The following is a 13,975-nucleotide window of genomic DNA, read 5'->3' as shown; positions in this document are numbered from 1 at the left end:
GCTCCCTGGGAACCTGCCACACTCAGCCCGCTCCCTCTCCCATCCTTGTCTCTCTCCAGCCTGACACCATGGTGTTGTTTCAAGATGTTCCCTAAATCACAGACCCCATTGCCAATCAGCCAGCAAAGTTCATTTTCTTTTTAGAATTGACATTCTCTTTGGAGCTTTGGGAGGGGGGTGGCCGAGAAAGGTGGGTTCTTGCTGACTGTGTGGCAAGTAGAGAAGACCTGGTGGCCTGGGGTGGAAGCGAGTTTCCTGTGGGGTCTGAGCCAGAATGAGCCTCCTGGGTCATGGGAGGAAACTTGAGTCCAGGCTGGGGAAGAGAGCTGGCTCAGGTCACGGAGGTTTCCAGCCCTCCTCGTTGCTCCTCGAGCTCGCAGGGAGCTCCCTCTAGCCACACACTGCTGCTCCTCTCACAGCTCAGCCCTTCCTGCTCCTCACTCAGACCCCAGCTCAGACACCACCTCCTCTGACCTGTGTCTCGGGCTGCTCTAGATCCTTCTTCCCGGCCCCAGCCCTGGAGTTGGAGCTTTCCCTGATTTACGTTTCTGCTCTCTGCTCTAGGCAGGTTAATGTTGGTGTTTACACGTGCATGTGCCCCCGCATGTGTGTGAGGGACTGTGTGCACATGCACGTGCACACTTGCACGCACATCAGAGGGTGGGGGGAGGGGTCCTCTTATCTCCCTCATCTCCCCGGTGGCATCTGGCGCGTAGTCACTATTCTGTGATTTTCTGTGGCTTGAATGGAGGCTTGTTTACATAGACTTGCCAGATTCTACCTTTTATTTAATTAATTAATTAATTTATTTATTTATTTTAGAAAGAGCCAGAGAGAGCGCAAGCTGGGGGAGGGGCAGGAGGAGAGAGAATCTTAAGCAGACTCCCCGCTGAGCACGGAGGCCCACATGGGGGCTCGATCTCCCGACCCTGAGATCATGATCTGAGCGGAAATCAGGAGTTGGATGCTTAACTGCCTGAGCCACCCAGGTGCCCTCAGATTCTACCTTTTAAATTAGCAAACTCTATTGAGAATTTCAGTGAACTCAGTTTTTTTCTCTCCCTCTGGGTAAGTGAAGTAGAATCTGCTTTTCTTTTCTTTTTTTTTTTTTTTTTTAAGATTTTATTTATTTATTTGAGAGAGAGAGAGAGAGAGAGAGCATGAGAGGGGGGAGGGTCAGAGGGAGAATCAGACTCCCTGCTGAGCAGGGAGCCGATGCGGGACTCAATCCAGGGACTCCAGGATCACGACCTGAGCCGAAGGCAGTCGCTTAACCAACTGAGCCACCCAGGCGTCCCTGAAGTAGAATCTGCTTTCCGAGGAGATAACATGCACCCGGTTTTAAATGCCTGGCCCCTCCCCTTCACAAGTTTGGGCTTCCAGCTTGGCTCCCCTCCCTCCAAGCCCCAGTGTCTTCCGCCTTCATGCTGTCCTCCAGCTGGTGTGCGTGTGCAGTGACTCAGTGGCTCCCTCCCCATGCGCCGGGTGACCCGGCCTCCCTCCCGCCTGGGCATGACACACTGAGGCAGGCCCCCTCCACCTGCTGCCTCCTCCCCAGCCCCGGCGCGCACACCCCCGGCCCAGCCCTCTCCCCCGGCCCCTGCCGGCCTGCACAGTCAGGACCAGAGCTGGGCAGGAGGAAGACAAGACCGGGGCGGGGGGACAGGGACTGGGGACAGGAGTGGAACCTTTTCATCCAGCCTCATCTCACTTGAACTTCTGGGAGCGAGACATTCACCTTGAAGGCCCCTCGGATCCCTGGGGTTCTGAGACTGGAGCTCTGTGCCAAAACCTCTTGGGCCGGGCGGGGCCTGATGCAGTGACTAGACACTTGAGACCCAACCGTTCCCGTCACTTCTCCCTGCTGCCCCTATAAGTTCCTGTAATAGCACCACCCCCCAGGCGCCAAATCCAGCCTCTCTGGCTGGCAGTGCAGACCACCACGTCTGACTGTGCCATGAGTCGAGTCAAAGCTAGTGTGCTCCGAGGAGGGACCACCTCTGGTCGAGCGCTGAGCACGGATACATGGCCGTGGCCGCTCCGAGACCATCTTACTTCCTTGGGGACTTCGGCTGGATTCAGGGACTGGAGTCTTTTTTCTTTTTTTTTTTTTTTTTTAAGATTTTATTTATTTATTTGAGAGAGAGAGAATGAGAGAGAGAGCACGAGAGGGAAGAGGGTCAGAGGGAGAAGCAGACCCCCTGCTGAGCAGGGAGCCCAATGTGGGACTCGATCCCGGGACTCCAGGATCATGACCTGAGCCGAAGGCAGTCGCTTAACCAACTGAGCCACCCAGGCGCCCCTCAGGGACCGGAGTCTTGTGCTTTGTTGCAGGACCAAGACTCAGTCTTCCAACTCCGGGGCTGGTGGTCTTTCCTCCGGGGCTCACAGCCGCCCTCCAGGCAGCCCAGGGCTTGCTTTTCCCCAGTGGTGGGGTCAACACACAGGCTTCTCTTGAGTCCCACAGGCCACGGTATCTCTCATCTTTATCACCTGCACAGTCCTCCCTCCGAGGGCAAGAGATGTAGCCCAGAAGAGGCAAGGGCACTGTGTGTCCCCATCTGCCTCGGGCCGAGATGCTCGCTTGGGCTCATGTATGCCCCCTCGCCCTGCCCCCAACCAGGGACCCACCTGCTGTGGCTGGAGATGGAATCCTGTCCTGGTGGTGGGAGGCGGGCTGCAGGGGGAGCAGCTTTGTGCAGTGAGGCCCATGGTGCTGCAAGCCAGTCGTGGCCAGAAAGGCAGGCAGATGGTGGGCACGCTCGGCGCCAGTGGATGGGAGAACCAGACGGGTCCCTGCTTCTCGGGGCCCTTTTGTCACCAGGAAGCTCCATCCCTCCCTGAATTCATCTCTGTAGACATGCTGGGTGGAGGTCGTGGGGCGGGATGAGGGGTAAGACAGGAGTCCCTGATTTAAGGAGCCCTCGGAGTGAGGTCCAAATGCCCGGCCCTGCTGACTGGGTCCCAGGGCCGAGCGCCAGCCCGCGAGCCTCCCGACGCCCGCCTTCAGCTTGCTCAGCCGGAGGTGGCTGGGCAAGGAAGCCCTCGGGAGGTGGTCCAACCGGGGGCTCAGTCGGAGGGTGAGGACGCTCCTCAGCTGCATCCCTGACTCACCTTCACGCAGGTGAGGGGAGGAGGTGTGCTGGGTTAGAAATGAGGCTGTGCTTCTTCAGCAACTACCCTGGGTGGCTCGCAAAGGCTTTTCCTGGCTTCTTGACCCAGGTTTGGAGAAGCCTGCAGGCGACAAAGGCATCTCGTCGTGGAAGGGGGTGTGTATGTGTGAGGGGTGTGCATGGGTGTGATGTATGGGCGCTCTGGTGTGTGTAGGTCTGTGTGTAGGTATGGGTGGGTGTGTGTATAGAGGTGGGGTGGGGTGTGTTTCGGGGGTGGGTGCCCGGGAGGATGGATGCTTTCGGAAGAGGGAGTCTGAGACTCTAAACCTCACGGAAACCAGACCCTTCCATGGGGGGCTTGAGACATGGAGCGAGCTGGCAGCCCTCCCTTGCCAGGCTCCTCAGAGCTGTCTTTGTCCCCAGCTCCCCTGGCAGAGCAGCAGGCTGAGGGTGGGACCTGTCATGTCATTGTCAGCAGGACACAAGAGGGGCGCCTGGGTCCTGGCCCTCCCTGCCCAGGCGGGCGGCGCGGGGAGGCGGCTCCCGTGGAGGCCGTGGCTGGTGGCCTGAGCCCCCCCGAGCCATCAGCACAGCGCTCCATGGAAAGACCGCGCAGTACTTGCTGCTGGCCGGGCAAGGGGGAAGGGGTCCAGGGTGGGGGACCCACCTCCGGCACGCAGGAATCCTGGGCACGGCCGAGGAAAAGCTCACTCCCCTTTCTCTTGGTTTTAGGAACCATGCCTTGTAGGGCGTCGTCTGTGGCCATCCCTTCCTGCACCAGGGTGCAGATGCCTTTCTTTGGTTTAGTGGGACCAGCCCTGGCTGGCTCACGGCACTGCGGAGCCAGGCTGGGTCCCAGCAAGCCTCTCTGGCATTTCTGGAGCCCCACGGGGCATGCATTAGGTAGGAAGTCTGTGCAGACCGGAGAGGGCTGGCCGCCGCTTGCCCACAGGACAGCTCCCCGCTGACCCCTTTCCAACGGCAGTACTGAGAGCTAACAAACACTTATGGAGCACTTACTGTATGCCAGATGCTCATCTAAGTGCTTAACCCACATTAATGTATTTCCCAAAAAGCCTATGAAATGGACACCATTATTGTGCCCATTTTATAGACCAGGAAACTGAGGCAGAGAGGGGTTAAGTGGCTTGCCCAAGATCACACAGCTGGAAGTGGTGGGACCTGGGTTTACTGAGCCGTGACATCCCAACGCTTGGGCAGCATCACCGTGAAGTGCCCTGCTAGAGGAAGGACAGCGGGGAGGGGTGAGGCAGAGCCATCTCCCGCTGTAGCTAAAACCCCAGACTCCACTGGGCTTCTGTGAACCCCAGAAGGGCTTTGGGAGTGGGCTGGGGCTACAGCCCAGAGAGTAGAGTGATTGAGGGCTCAGCTCTGGTGGAGGAGGGGAGCAGACCAGGTCCATTTCTCAGGAGAACCCTTGGGACAGCGACCCCCCGCTCCCCTTGCCATGCCCAGACTCTTGGAGTGCTCCTGGTGGGGGGGGGACGCTGCGCCAGCCGCGAGTACCACTTTGCTGGGTGGAACCCCTGCCCAGACGCCCTTTGTCCTTTCCTGCCTGGGAAGCTGGCTGGGGCCATCAAGAAGGCCCCGGGGCTGTCTCCTTGCCTTGTCCTCAGCGTCCCTCCAGCCAGGCTTGCTTCCTGCTGGGCCCTCTGTGCCAACATTTCCCTCCAAGCCTCCAGGGAATGCGAAAGGGTCTCCTAGCACAGCCTGGCTTTAGAAATTTCACCTCTTCTCCTGGCAGAAGAAATCCTGCTGATTTCCTACTCTGTGCCTTCCATGCTTTGCCCATTTCCATGGGAGTTCCAGACCCCTTTCTTCATCTCTCCATTATCCACTCTGGAAGGCCCTTCAGCCTAATCTCCCCTGACCCGGACTTGCTCCGGTTGACTTTTCAGACCTAGCCCGAGATTGAACATTTACTAGGGAGAAAAGCAGTGTGGGTTTGGGCTCAGAGATTTTTGTCTGTTCCTATTTTCTGGAATCCTGATTCTGATGTCCATCCTCCCCCTTGTAGATTGATGACAAATGTAGGAAATGCACCACCCCACCCAATTTCCTGGGCCATGCAAACTCAGAGTCAGGAATGAAGCCCACCCAGCAAAGTCAGAGCTGCTCGAAGCCCCTGTAAAGGGGTGGGTGGCCCAGGGGAGAAAGGAAGGAGACCAAGGAGGAAAGGCCCAGGGACGGAGGCTGGCTCAGAGGCTGTCATTTCCACAAGCCCATCACAAACAAGGCAACTGTCTGACCCCTACAAACCTGGGGGTTCTAGAAAGTGTCCCTGAGCGTCTCCATAAATGGGGTTCTTGGGATGTGCTGGGTTCAAGCAAAATGAGACGGGCCTCCTGGAGATGGGACTCTTGAGAACTTTTGGAACTCTCCAGGAGGAGGGTGGAGGAAGGCCTTCCCAAGCCGATGGGAACCCCTTGTGTTGGGGGACAATGCTTGCTGGGAATGCTGACTTAATGGAAAGATGTCTGGACGAGGATATGGTAGGAGCAGGTGGCCCCCAACCAGCTGGGGGTCCTTGGGCAAGTGACAGCTCTCCCTAAGCCTCAGTTTCCCCATGAAATGAATCTCTTAACCCCAGGCCTAGCTTCTTCAGGGTACCATTGTGAGAGGGGACAAGAAAATCTGTAACCAAGAGTGCTTTGCACAAAGTGTGATGGGCCCCAGGAGGAAGGGCTGGTTTGCATCTCATGTTTCTAGAAGCCACCGTGGCTGAGCCTGACACCCGGAGGGAGTGCACTTGGGTTTCTCTGTGTTTTGTGAGCTAATTCTGCTGCAAGGAAAAAGGGAACAGTTAATAGATGTGATCTCAGGGTGTCGCCTCTGAGCAGGCCTGATAATCCCACCCATGAAACTACTGATAACCACCCTGCAGACCCTGCCTCCCCCAAACTGATTCACCTAAGACTTTGTCCCATAGGCACCCACTGGTCACCAGGTACCAGTCCTCCTCAGCCTGGGTTTGGGAAGGCTCTGGGGACATTTGAGAAGGCAGAAGCAACCAATCACCAGGCTTTCAAAGATGGCCTTGGACATTCAGTTTAGACAACGCACAACAAAGGCCGGTTTAGGCTCAGCCCCAGCATTAGTGGGGACAGAGGAGGTGACTGAGTGACGACCCCATGGGCCTCAGCTTCACACAAGAGGCAGCAGTATTGCAATGTGGGATTGGGCCCCACAGCCTGTAAGTGGCCGAGATCGGGGGGCCGGAGCCCCCCTGAACCAGTCAGGAGAGGAGGTGGGGTTGGAGCCAGGCCAGAGAGTAGGACTGCAGATCCAGAGCCCCTGCCCGTGAGCAAGAGCCTTCTCAAAGCCTCCCTCCCAGCCTTCCTGAGCCGCGTATGGATAGCAGAAGTGGCTCTTGGGGTTAAACAGCCTCTGAATGAACTTCAAGTGGCCCAACATGACGTGTTTGAGAACCACTAGTGGGCACTCATTTAGTTTGGACCTTCACTCCTGCCACTTCTGCCACCAGCACCGCTGTCATCGTCACCACGACCCCCGCCAACATCAGCCGCAGCACCATTACCACATCCACCCCCATCAACACGACCATAACCACCCCCACCCTCACCATCACCTCCACCACCCGCACCACCGTGACCACCACCTCCACCACCAACTCCACCCCATTACTGTTCCCGCCACCTCAACCCCCATCACTACCACCAGCATCGCCTTCACCGCCACCTTCTTCATCACATTTTCCGCTTACCTCTGACCACACAGAGGCAAGGCTGCAAAACCCAGCCCCTGGCACCTCTCCTCCTTCACTCTGCACCCCCAAATATTCATCTTCACATCTGCTTGCTCGTAATCAATGAGATCGATCAAAGCCCGACCCTGTGTCCTACTAGGCTGACCATACATTCTCCTTTCTCATTTGTCCGGAACAGTCCCCATTCATGCCTGTTGTCCCTGCTTCATTATTAAAAGCTCCCCTGTTTCACTCTCAACTCTGCCCTGGTGTGCATGACACATGATGCAGTCACCTTCGTTGAGACCGCCTCCAGCTTCTGAGGTGGTCTCACCTCAGACCAGCAGCCCAAGGATGCTAACCCAAAACAGAGCGTGGTGGGACATGATACCCCACCCCAGTCCCTGGTCATTAATGGCTGTCCCTGCCTCCCCACCCAGGAAACCACTGAGAAAAGAGGAGAACGGCACCAGTGTTGCTGAGTATCCCATGACCTCCTCACAGAGCAACAAAGGGGTGGACGTGAACAGCGCCGTGGTGTGAGTCTGCAGAGCCCGGACCTGCTGGCCACAGGGGTACATTGGTGGCATTAGTGGACCCGGGAAAGCAGGTGGACCCGAGCTGACACTGGGCTTGTCCAGGACTTCCGAAGGAGAAACCAACCTCTTCCCAGCCTTGCCCCCGGTCAGCTCGCAGGCAGGGCAGCGCAGACACCGGGCTGAGCCAGGCTCCCCTGCACGCAGCTCCCAGGGCCAGCGCCGCCACCCCGAGCTCCGCACGTCTCCTCCCTGTCTTGTGTTTGATGTCCCGTCTTCCAGCCGCGCTCTGACAAAGGCAGGGAGTCTGTCTGTCCGCTGGGCTGGGGAGGCATCCCGCTTTAGCCAAGAGAAAGGTGATCCAGGGGCCACTCCCCTGCCAGAAAACCTCTCCTCCTCCCCAGCAAGCCTGTCCGCTTCTCCACTCACCATGCGTCCCAACAGAAGCCATCACACAGCCACGAGATGTCCCCTTCCAAAGGTGCTTCCCACACATCTGTCTGTCACCGCATCTGCGACTGTCCTCGGTCTTCAGGGCCTGCCTCCTCCCTCCCCTTCCCACCCACATCCGGGGCCCCTGGCTCTAGACCCCCGACCCCGTGCCACGGAGGGCTGTGAGCCCAGCCTGTGGAGTCCCCTCCTGATAGCAGACAGAGGGGCTCTTTTAGTGTGTGACCTTCCGGGGCAAAACAACTCACTGAACACCAGGCCAGGGAGCCAGGAAGGACGGAGGCCCCTCTGCCTGTCCTCAGACTCATTCCCACAGCTGAGCCTCATAGCAACTGACGCCACCGTGTGAGCCAGGCCCTGCCTTCATCCGGCGGAGGCCACCACTTGTGCCAAGCCCTCTGTGGGCGCTCCAGGCTAGGCTGCCCCAGCCTGGCGCTGGGTCTCCCTGACCACCTCCAGAGGCCCTAACCAGGTACTCAGACTCTCTCCTGAGAGCCCCCGGCCTCCCCTCACCCACAAAGAGGTGGTGTTCTCCCAGTGCTCCCCTCTGAATGTCTCTTCCCCAGGTCTTGTGTTCTAAACGTGCTGAAACCTCCGGAGGGGTTGGTAGATGAAGGGAAGGAATGAGAAGACCCTCCAGGCCTGGTTATCCCGTCCACCGGCCTGTTTCCCAGGGGGCCACCGGCCCTGTGGGCACATGACTAGCCCCGTGGCGACAGCGGCCTGTGGTTTGGTCTCCCCTGGCGGATTGGGAGAACACTCCTGACCTCGTGGTTCTACTCTCTCTGTGTAGGGACTTAGCTAGGTGGGTCCTGTCCACCTCACAGACCACCAAGTGTAGTTCTCTGGAGGGGATTTGGGCCACGGTGAGACTTTCCCATCCAGGTAAGCCTGATAGAAAACAAGTCCCCTTTCAGGCTGAACCTTGGAAATCCATTGTCCCGGAGCCCTTGTGCCGTGGAGCGGTCTGTGGTCCGTTGTGTTTCGGAGGGCAGAGGGGAGAAGGTGAGTTTGCTGAGACCCTGACCCGGATCCCACCCCCAGGTCAGCAGGAACAGGCTGAGGACAGGCCCAGGCCCAGACCTTCTGAGAAAGGCTTCTTTCTTCCTTTCAGTTTTCCTTCGGTGTGAGGACCTGTTTTGGGTTTGGATTTGGATTTTGCTTTCCCTGCCTACGTTAGCATGGCACAACACCACGAGTGGCCGTGGTCCGTCCCCCCAGCTGGCGGGCGCCCATGCCTTCCACGCCCCCCAAGGGATGCAGAGTCCATGACAAGAGGCCAGAGGGTGTGGGTCTGCAGCGAGACGCTTTCCCTCACGGCCTATAGCCTCCTGCCAAGTCCCCTGCCTATGCCCTGAGCAGATACCCTGGCAGGACCCCCACTCTCAGCACATGCCACTCTGGGCCCAGATGGGATGGGAAGGCCCCTTCAGTCAGAGGGGAGAATCCTGGCTAAGGGGTACTGGAGGGGTGGGCAGCCAGCCCGGAGAGGCACCCAGGGAGGCAGGGCACAGGCCCGCTTTGCACAATCCCACCTTCCCTGACCCTGGCTTCAACCTGGGAGGTTTTACAACTAGCTAAATCCTTCAGCCCCTGGCAAGGCTCCCTGTGAGGAACTTTGATGACCACCCACCGTGCTCTGGGGCCAGCGTCCCCTTTCCTGGGGACACAGCCGGGGCTCTGGGAAAAGCTAACATTTGTGCATAAATTCCCCCAAATTGTGTTTATAAAGTCTCTTATCGCTCAGTTAGTGAAAACCAAGAGAAGAACCCAGTTCTTAAAAAAGAATCTACGTGAGAAGTCAACCCACCAAACCTAGAACTGGCCATTTGGAAACTCCCACATGTGGCAACGAGGGAACCTCACCGGAGTTTTGGCTTAAGTGACAAGAAAAAAGAAAAAAAAAAACCATTCAGCCTGGTATTTGAGCTCAGAACGTTTATTTCAGGAATGTATCTGCAGTCCCTCAACACAGATCAATCCTCAGACTAGCCCAAACCTTGAGGTCGAGAATGAAATGCGCATTTCTTCTCCGCCTTTCCTCAAATAGATATTTTTTAACTGTCTCCTAGTTGAGCCCAACTTAGAATGGCCTATAGGATCTCCCAGAGTTTTTAGGTGTTCCTTAGAAGCTTCTAAAGCAAGTTTTGGAAGAAAGACTAATAGCTGTAAAAATATAGACATATATATTATATATAGTTATATATATATATTTAAAGAGATATCTATATCTATATAAAATCACTGTACTCTCCAAATCTGTACAAAGTCTGATTTCAACAGCCCAGGTCGTGCGCGCTGTCTAATGCATGAATGTCAACACTCTGAGATCTGCCTTCCTGACGGTGTGCCGGGGGCACACACGAAGAGGGCTCTCGTCTCTAGGAGTTCTGTCTCTGTGGACAAACGTGAGGTCTGGGCCATCTTGTCCACCAGCGAGACACTACTGTGGATTTTGTGCGGAGAACACCCAGGGGGCAGGACCGGCAGCGTTGAGGGGGTAGGGGAGGCAGGCTGGATGCTACTTACAAGGAAGAAAGTACCATGCCTTTTTAATTTTCAATAAAAATATCCTTATAAAGAGGACTGTCCATTGTCTTCCATGGGGGGGGCGGGGCGTGGGAAGGAGCCGGCTGAGTGTGGGGCTGTGTCCGTTCCTTGAGGCTCTGCTACAAACCCAGGGCTGGGCTCCGTAATGGTAACTTGCTTGCCTTATTTCCATATGGTTTTATCAGAATACCCCAAGGCCGGCATTGATGGGGACTCTACGGTACCCATCCTGTCCCTCCTCCCCCCACCCAGCCACCGTGACCCTTGACTCAGTTGAGAAGAGGGTGACCAACTGTCCCAGTTTGCCCAGGGTGCCAGGCGGATGGGCCAGGCCAGTTACGCTAACTTGCCAAGTGCTCGTGGGAATCGGGGGGCCAGCAGCGGTGGGCCACGCTGGAGGGGAGATGGGTCAGGCCTGTGGCCTCCGACCGGGTCCTTCCCCGTGTCCAGACTTCAGCCCCCGCCCCCAGAGCTGGTCGGCAGCACCCCTCACCTGACCAGCGGCCGGAGCACCGTGGTCAGCCTGCCCTGCCCCCCCAAGCAGAGGGAGCCCAAGGGCCCAGAGCGCAGGCCGGCCCCAGGCTCCCCTGCTCCCCTGACGGAGTGGAGTGTGAGCTGCCTGTGGGGCCTCCAGGCCCCTTTTCCAGCCGCGCCAAAAGCAACCCTTCTTCCCAGCGCCTCTAGAGAAGAGAGGTTCCTGTCCGATGGGCCCGAAGCCACAAGAGAGCGTTGCCCCTGCAGCAGTGCGTTCCCCGTGGAGGGGTGAGGAGACAGGCTGGAGGTGGAGTGTGACAGCCAAGGACACACAGACCTCGGGGGGTGGGGCCTGGAGTTTGAGCCCAGACAGGCGTCTTGAGCCATCAGCCACTGAGGCGGGCCCCAACCCAGACCATTCCCCTTGGTTGGGGTGGTGCTGGGCCCCGCCCCCCCACCGGGTTCCCCAGGCTTCACTCAGTGGCAGCAACTGGGGGGGCCTGGTGTGCCCAGAGCTGGGGGCCAGGTGTCTCCCCAGCCCAGCCCACAGCCCGGGGTGGGGGCGGTAGTCAGCTCCTGGCAGGGCTCTGGGGGCAAGGCCAGTGGCGCCCAGCCCCCAACCTGGGATTCCCTGAGCTGCCCGTTTGCCAAAACTTGACACGGGTCCTGGCACACAGCGGGTGGCGGCCACCACGGCTCCTATCCTCACTGCTGTCATTCAGAAAAGGCGGCCATCAGGCCCTAGAGAAACTCTTCTGCCCACCGGCCACCCGCCTGGGTCCCCTCTGGGAGGCCGGTGAGGGTTCGGAGGGACACCTCGGGCCCTGCACACACGGCCGTGCCCTCTAGCCACAGCAGCAAGCCCGAGGCCCCGGGGCACGAGGCGAGGAGCCGCAGCCAGCCTGCGAGGGGGCGGAGGGGACGGGGGAGCGGGGCAGGCCTTGGGGAGCTGGCGGGGCAGGGCAGCAGCACCGACCCCTGCTGGGGGCCGCCTCCCAGCCCAGCTCGGATCCCCGGGGCTTCTGGCCGCTTGTTCTGGCTCTGGTATCCGGCCCGGCCGCCTGCCACCCTCCCACCGCCTCCCCCTGTGTCCTGCCACGGCCACCGAGGCGGTGGGACCCGCCCGCCTGTGTCCCGGGGCTGGAGTCACTGCCCCTGGCCGGTGGGTGGAGGAAAGGCTCCTCCTCCTTCCCTCCCTGCACCCTGCACCCTGCACGAGAGAAACACCTGGAACACAGTCCCGTGAGGAGGGCTAAGCAGCCGCGCTCGGTTCCAAGTGGTGGCCTCATCTTTGGGCACCCCCACTGGCCCACCTAGCTAGTGACACCCCACTGGACCACTCACTTCCCCCGCCGCCCCCATCCCCTGCCCAGGTACAAATGCCATCATCAGCCCTGAGGAAAGTACCGGACAAATTCCTTGACTCAGGTCTGCGGCAGGCTCCCCATCCCCAGCACCACAGGGCCACCCGGCCCAGGGTTCCAGACACTGCCGCTACTGTTCCTGTGTGGCCACATCTCACAGGCTCTCTCTCAGAGGCTGCCTCTTCCCTGAACACCTGGAACACAAGCCACACATGGGCAGAGCTGGGTGACTTCACCTTCTCGGCTCGGTGCCCACAGCCCTGCATGCGTAGCTCTGACTTCCTACCCTCTTCTACAAAGACTTCCGGTTGCTTTCTCCTCTGTTGTTTGAACCCACGAGCCCCCGGAGGGCCTGTGTCCCCTCAGATCCTCGGGGTTGACGATAGTATGTCTTGGGGACTCAGAGAAACAAGAGAGGACCCTGCCCTACGGAAGCAATTTGGTGGTAGGGATGGACCCGAGATGTGCATGCACACAGGGACACCAGTGTGGAGTTAGAGGGGCACCCCGGGCCACCGTCTCAGTGCTTTGTATACATTACCTCTTTTAACCCACACTGCAGGCCTAGGAGGCATGTAGGTTGTCCCCATTTTACAGGTAAGTAAACTGAGGTTCAGAGGGTTAAATGACTTACCAAGGGTCAAAAAAAGCAGTCTGGGGCAGAGCTGATATTCAGATCCAATTCTCTGTAGCTACAAGTTCTAGGCCTTTCCAACCCAGACAGGCCCTCAGATTTCAAATGGTGCTTTCCATCTCAGTATACACCCAATTATTTTCTCCGCCCATGGGAAGCAAACAGGACACTCAGCCTCCCCCGCCCCTGGAAGCTGGAGTCAAGGATTCATGGATCTGACAGGAGTCAGTTCATCTGTGGCTTCTGGTGAGTGCCTTCCCCTCTGAGAGCCTTGGTCTTTACTCCTATAAAATGGGCATGATAAGCCCTGGCCAGCTTCCTCCCTGTGATGGGCACATGAAAGGGACTGGAATGGCCCCAGCATCACCAGATCATCCTTCTGTCGTGGGTGGCCATCTGGCATCAAGAGGGTCTTCCTGGAATGGCTTCTCCAGGGTGGGGACAGGAAGCAGAATCCTGCACCCCTGAGATTGCACTGGGCTCTCATCATTTCAGCCCCCTGTTGGGCACTGTCACTGATGCGTTGGCTATAATGGTTGGTCATTCAGAGTCATTCCCTTGACACAAGTCCCTGACTTCCTGCCCCCATGCCACACCCCTATTTCTTCCAGCAAGTGTCCTCACAGGTCCTTTCCTATCAACTAACCTCAGCCAAGGATCATCTCTGGCCAACAGAGAGGTTCTTCCAATGATGAACCCCAAAAGGAATGAGGTCCAGGCTTCATCTCTCTTCTAGCAAGAACTTCTTGAGTGAAAGCATCCTCCTTTCTTTGCCAAGGCAAACACAAAAACCTCGTTCCATTCTTTCCCTAAGGCATTAAGTATCTACCTAACTCATTGCTAAGAAGGACACTCGGGAATTCTTCTTGGAGCCAAGATCTGCTCTGAGGTGACTCGCTGCCTCTACCATCAAAACTAGAATCACCTGGGAACTTTTCTATGTTGCTCCTTGCATCCCCACCCTACACCTCTTAATTTAAAAACAAATGTCCTCCTTTCCCAACTCTCTGACACACAGGGATCACGACATTCCGAACAGGGATTCCTAGAGGGGCAAGGCCCTGCCCCAGAGAGAGGGGCGCTCCGATGGAGGCCTTGCAGGCAGGCAGATATTCTGCTCACGTGAG

At 57.8% G+C, this 13,975-nt stretch overlaps 1 protein-coding gene across 2 annotated transcripts in view; it reads left to right on the top strand.

Annotated features, from left to right (window-relative positions):
- The window catches only part of PRIMA1 (proline rich membrane anchor 1), a 58,867-nt gene extending 48,619 nt beyond the window's left edge, over positions 1 to 10,248 (top strand). The window contains exons 5-6 of one of the 2 annotated variants that reach the window (XR_004910520.2): positions 3,846 to 4,016; positions 7,281 to 10,248. Coding sequence is in view for 1 of the 2 variants with exons in the window: in XM_036071058.2 (XP_035926951.1) it covers positions 7,281 to 7,383 (103 nt within the window). In the remaining variant the exon portion in view is untranslated. The remainder of the gene's footprint in view (positions 1 to 3,845; positions 4,017 to 7,280) is intronic. The other variant, XM_036071058.2, reaches the window with a different exon arrangement.
- The last annotated feature ends 3,727 nt before the right edge of the window (positions 10,249 to 13,975 follow it).

Source organism: Halichoerus grypus, chromosome 8 (assembly GCF_964656455.1).
Source record: "Halichoerus grypus chromosome 8, mHalGry1.hap1.1, whole genome shotgun sequence".
NCBI classification, from domain to species: domain Eukaryota; kingdom Metazoa; phylum Chordata; class Mammalia; order Carnivora; family Phocidae; genus Halichoerus; species Halichoerus grypus.
Note: the sequence above shows the minus strand (reverse complement) of the source record. Positions and strands in the feature narration are given on the sequence as shown.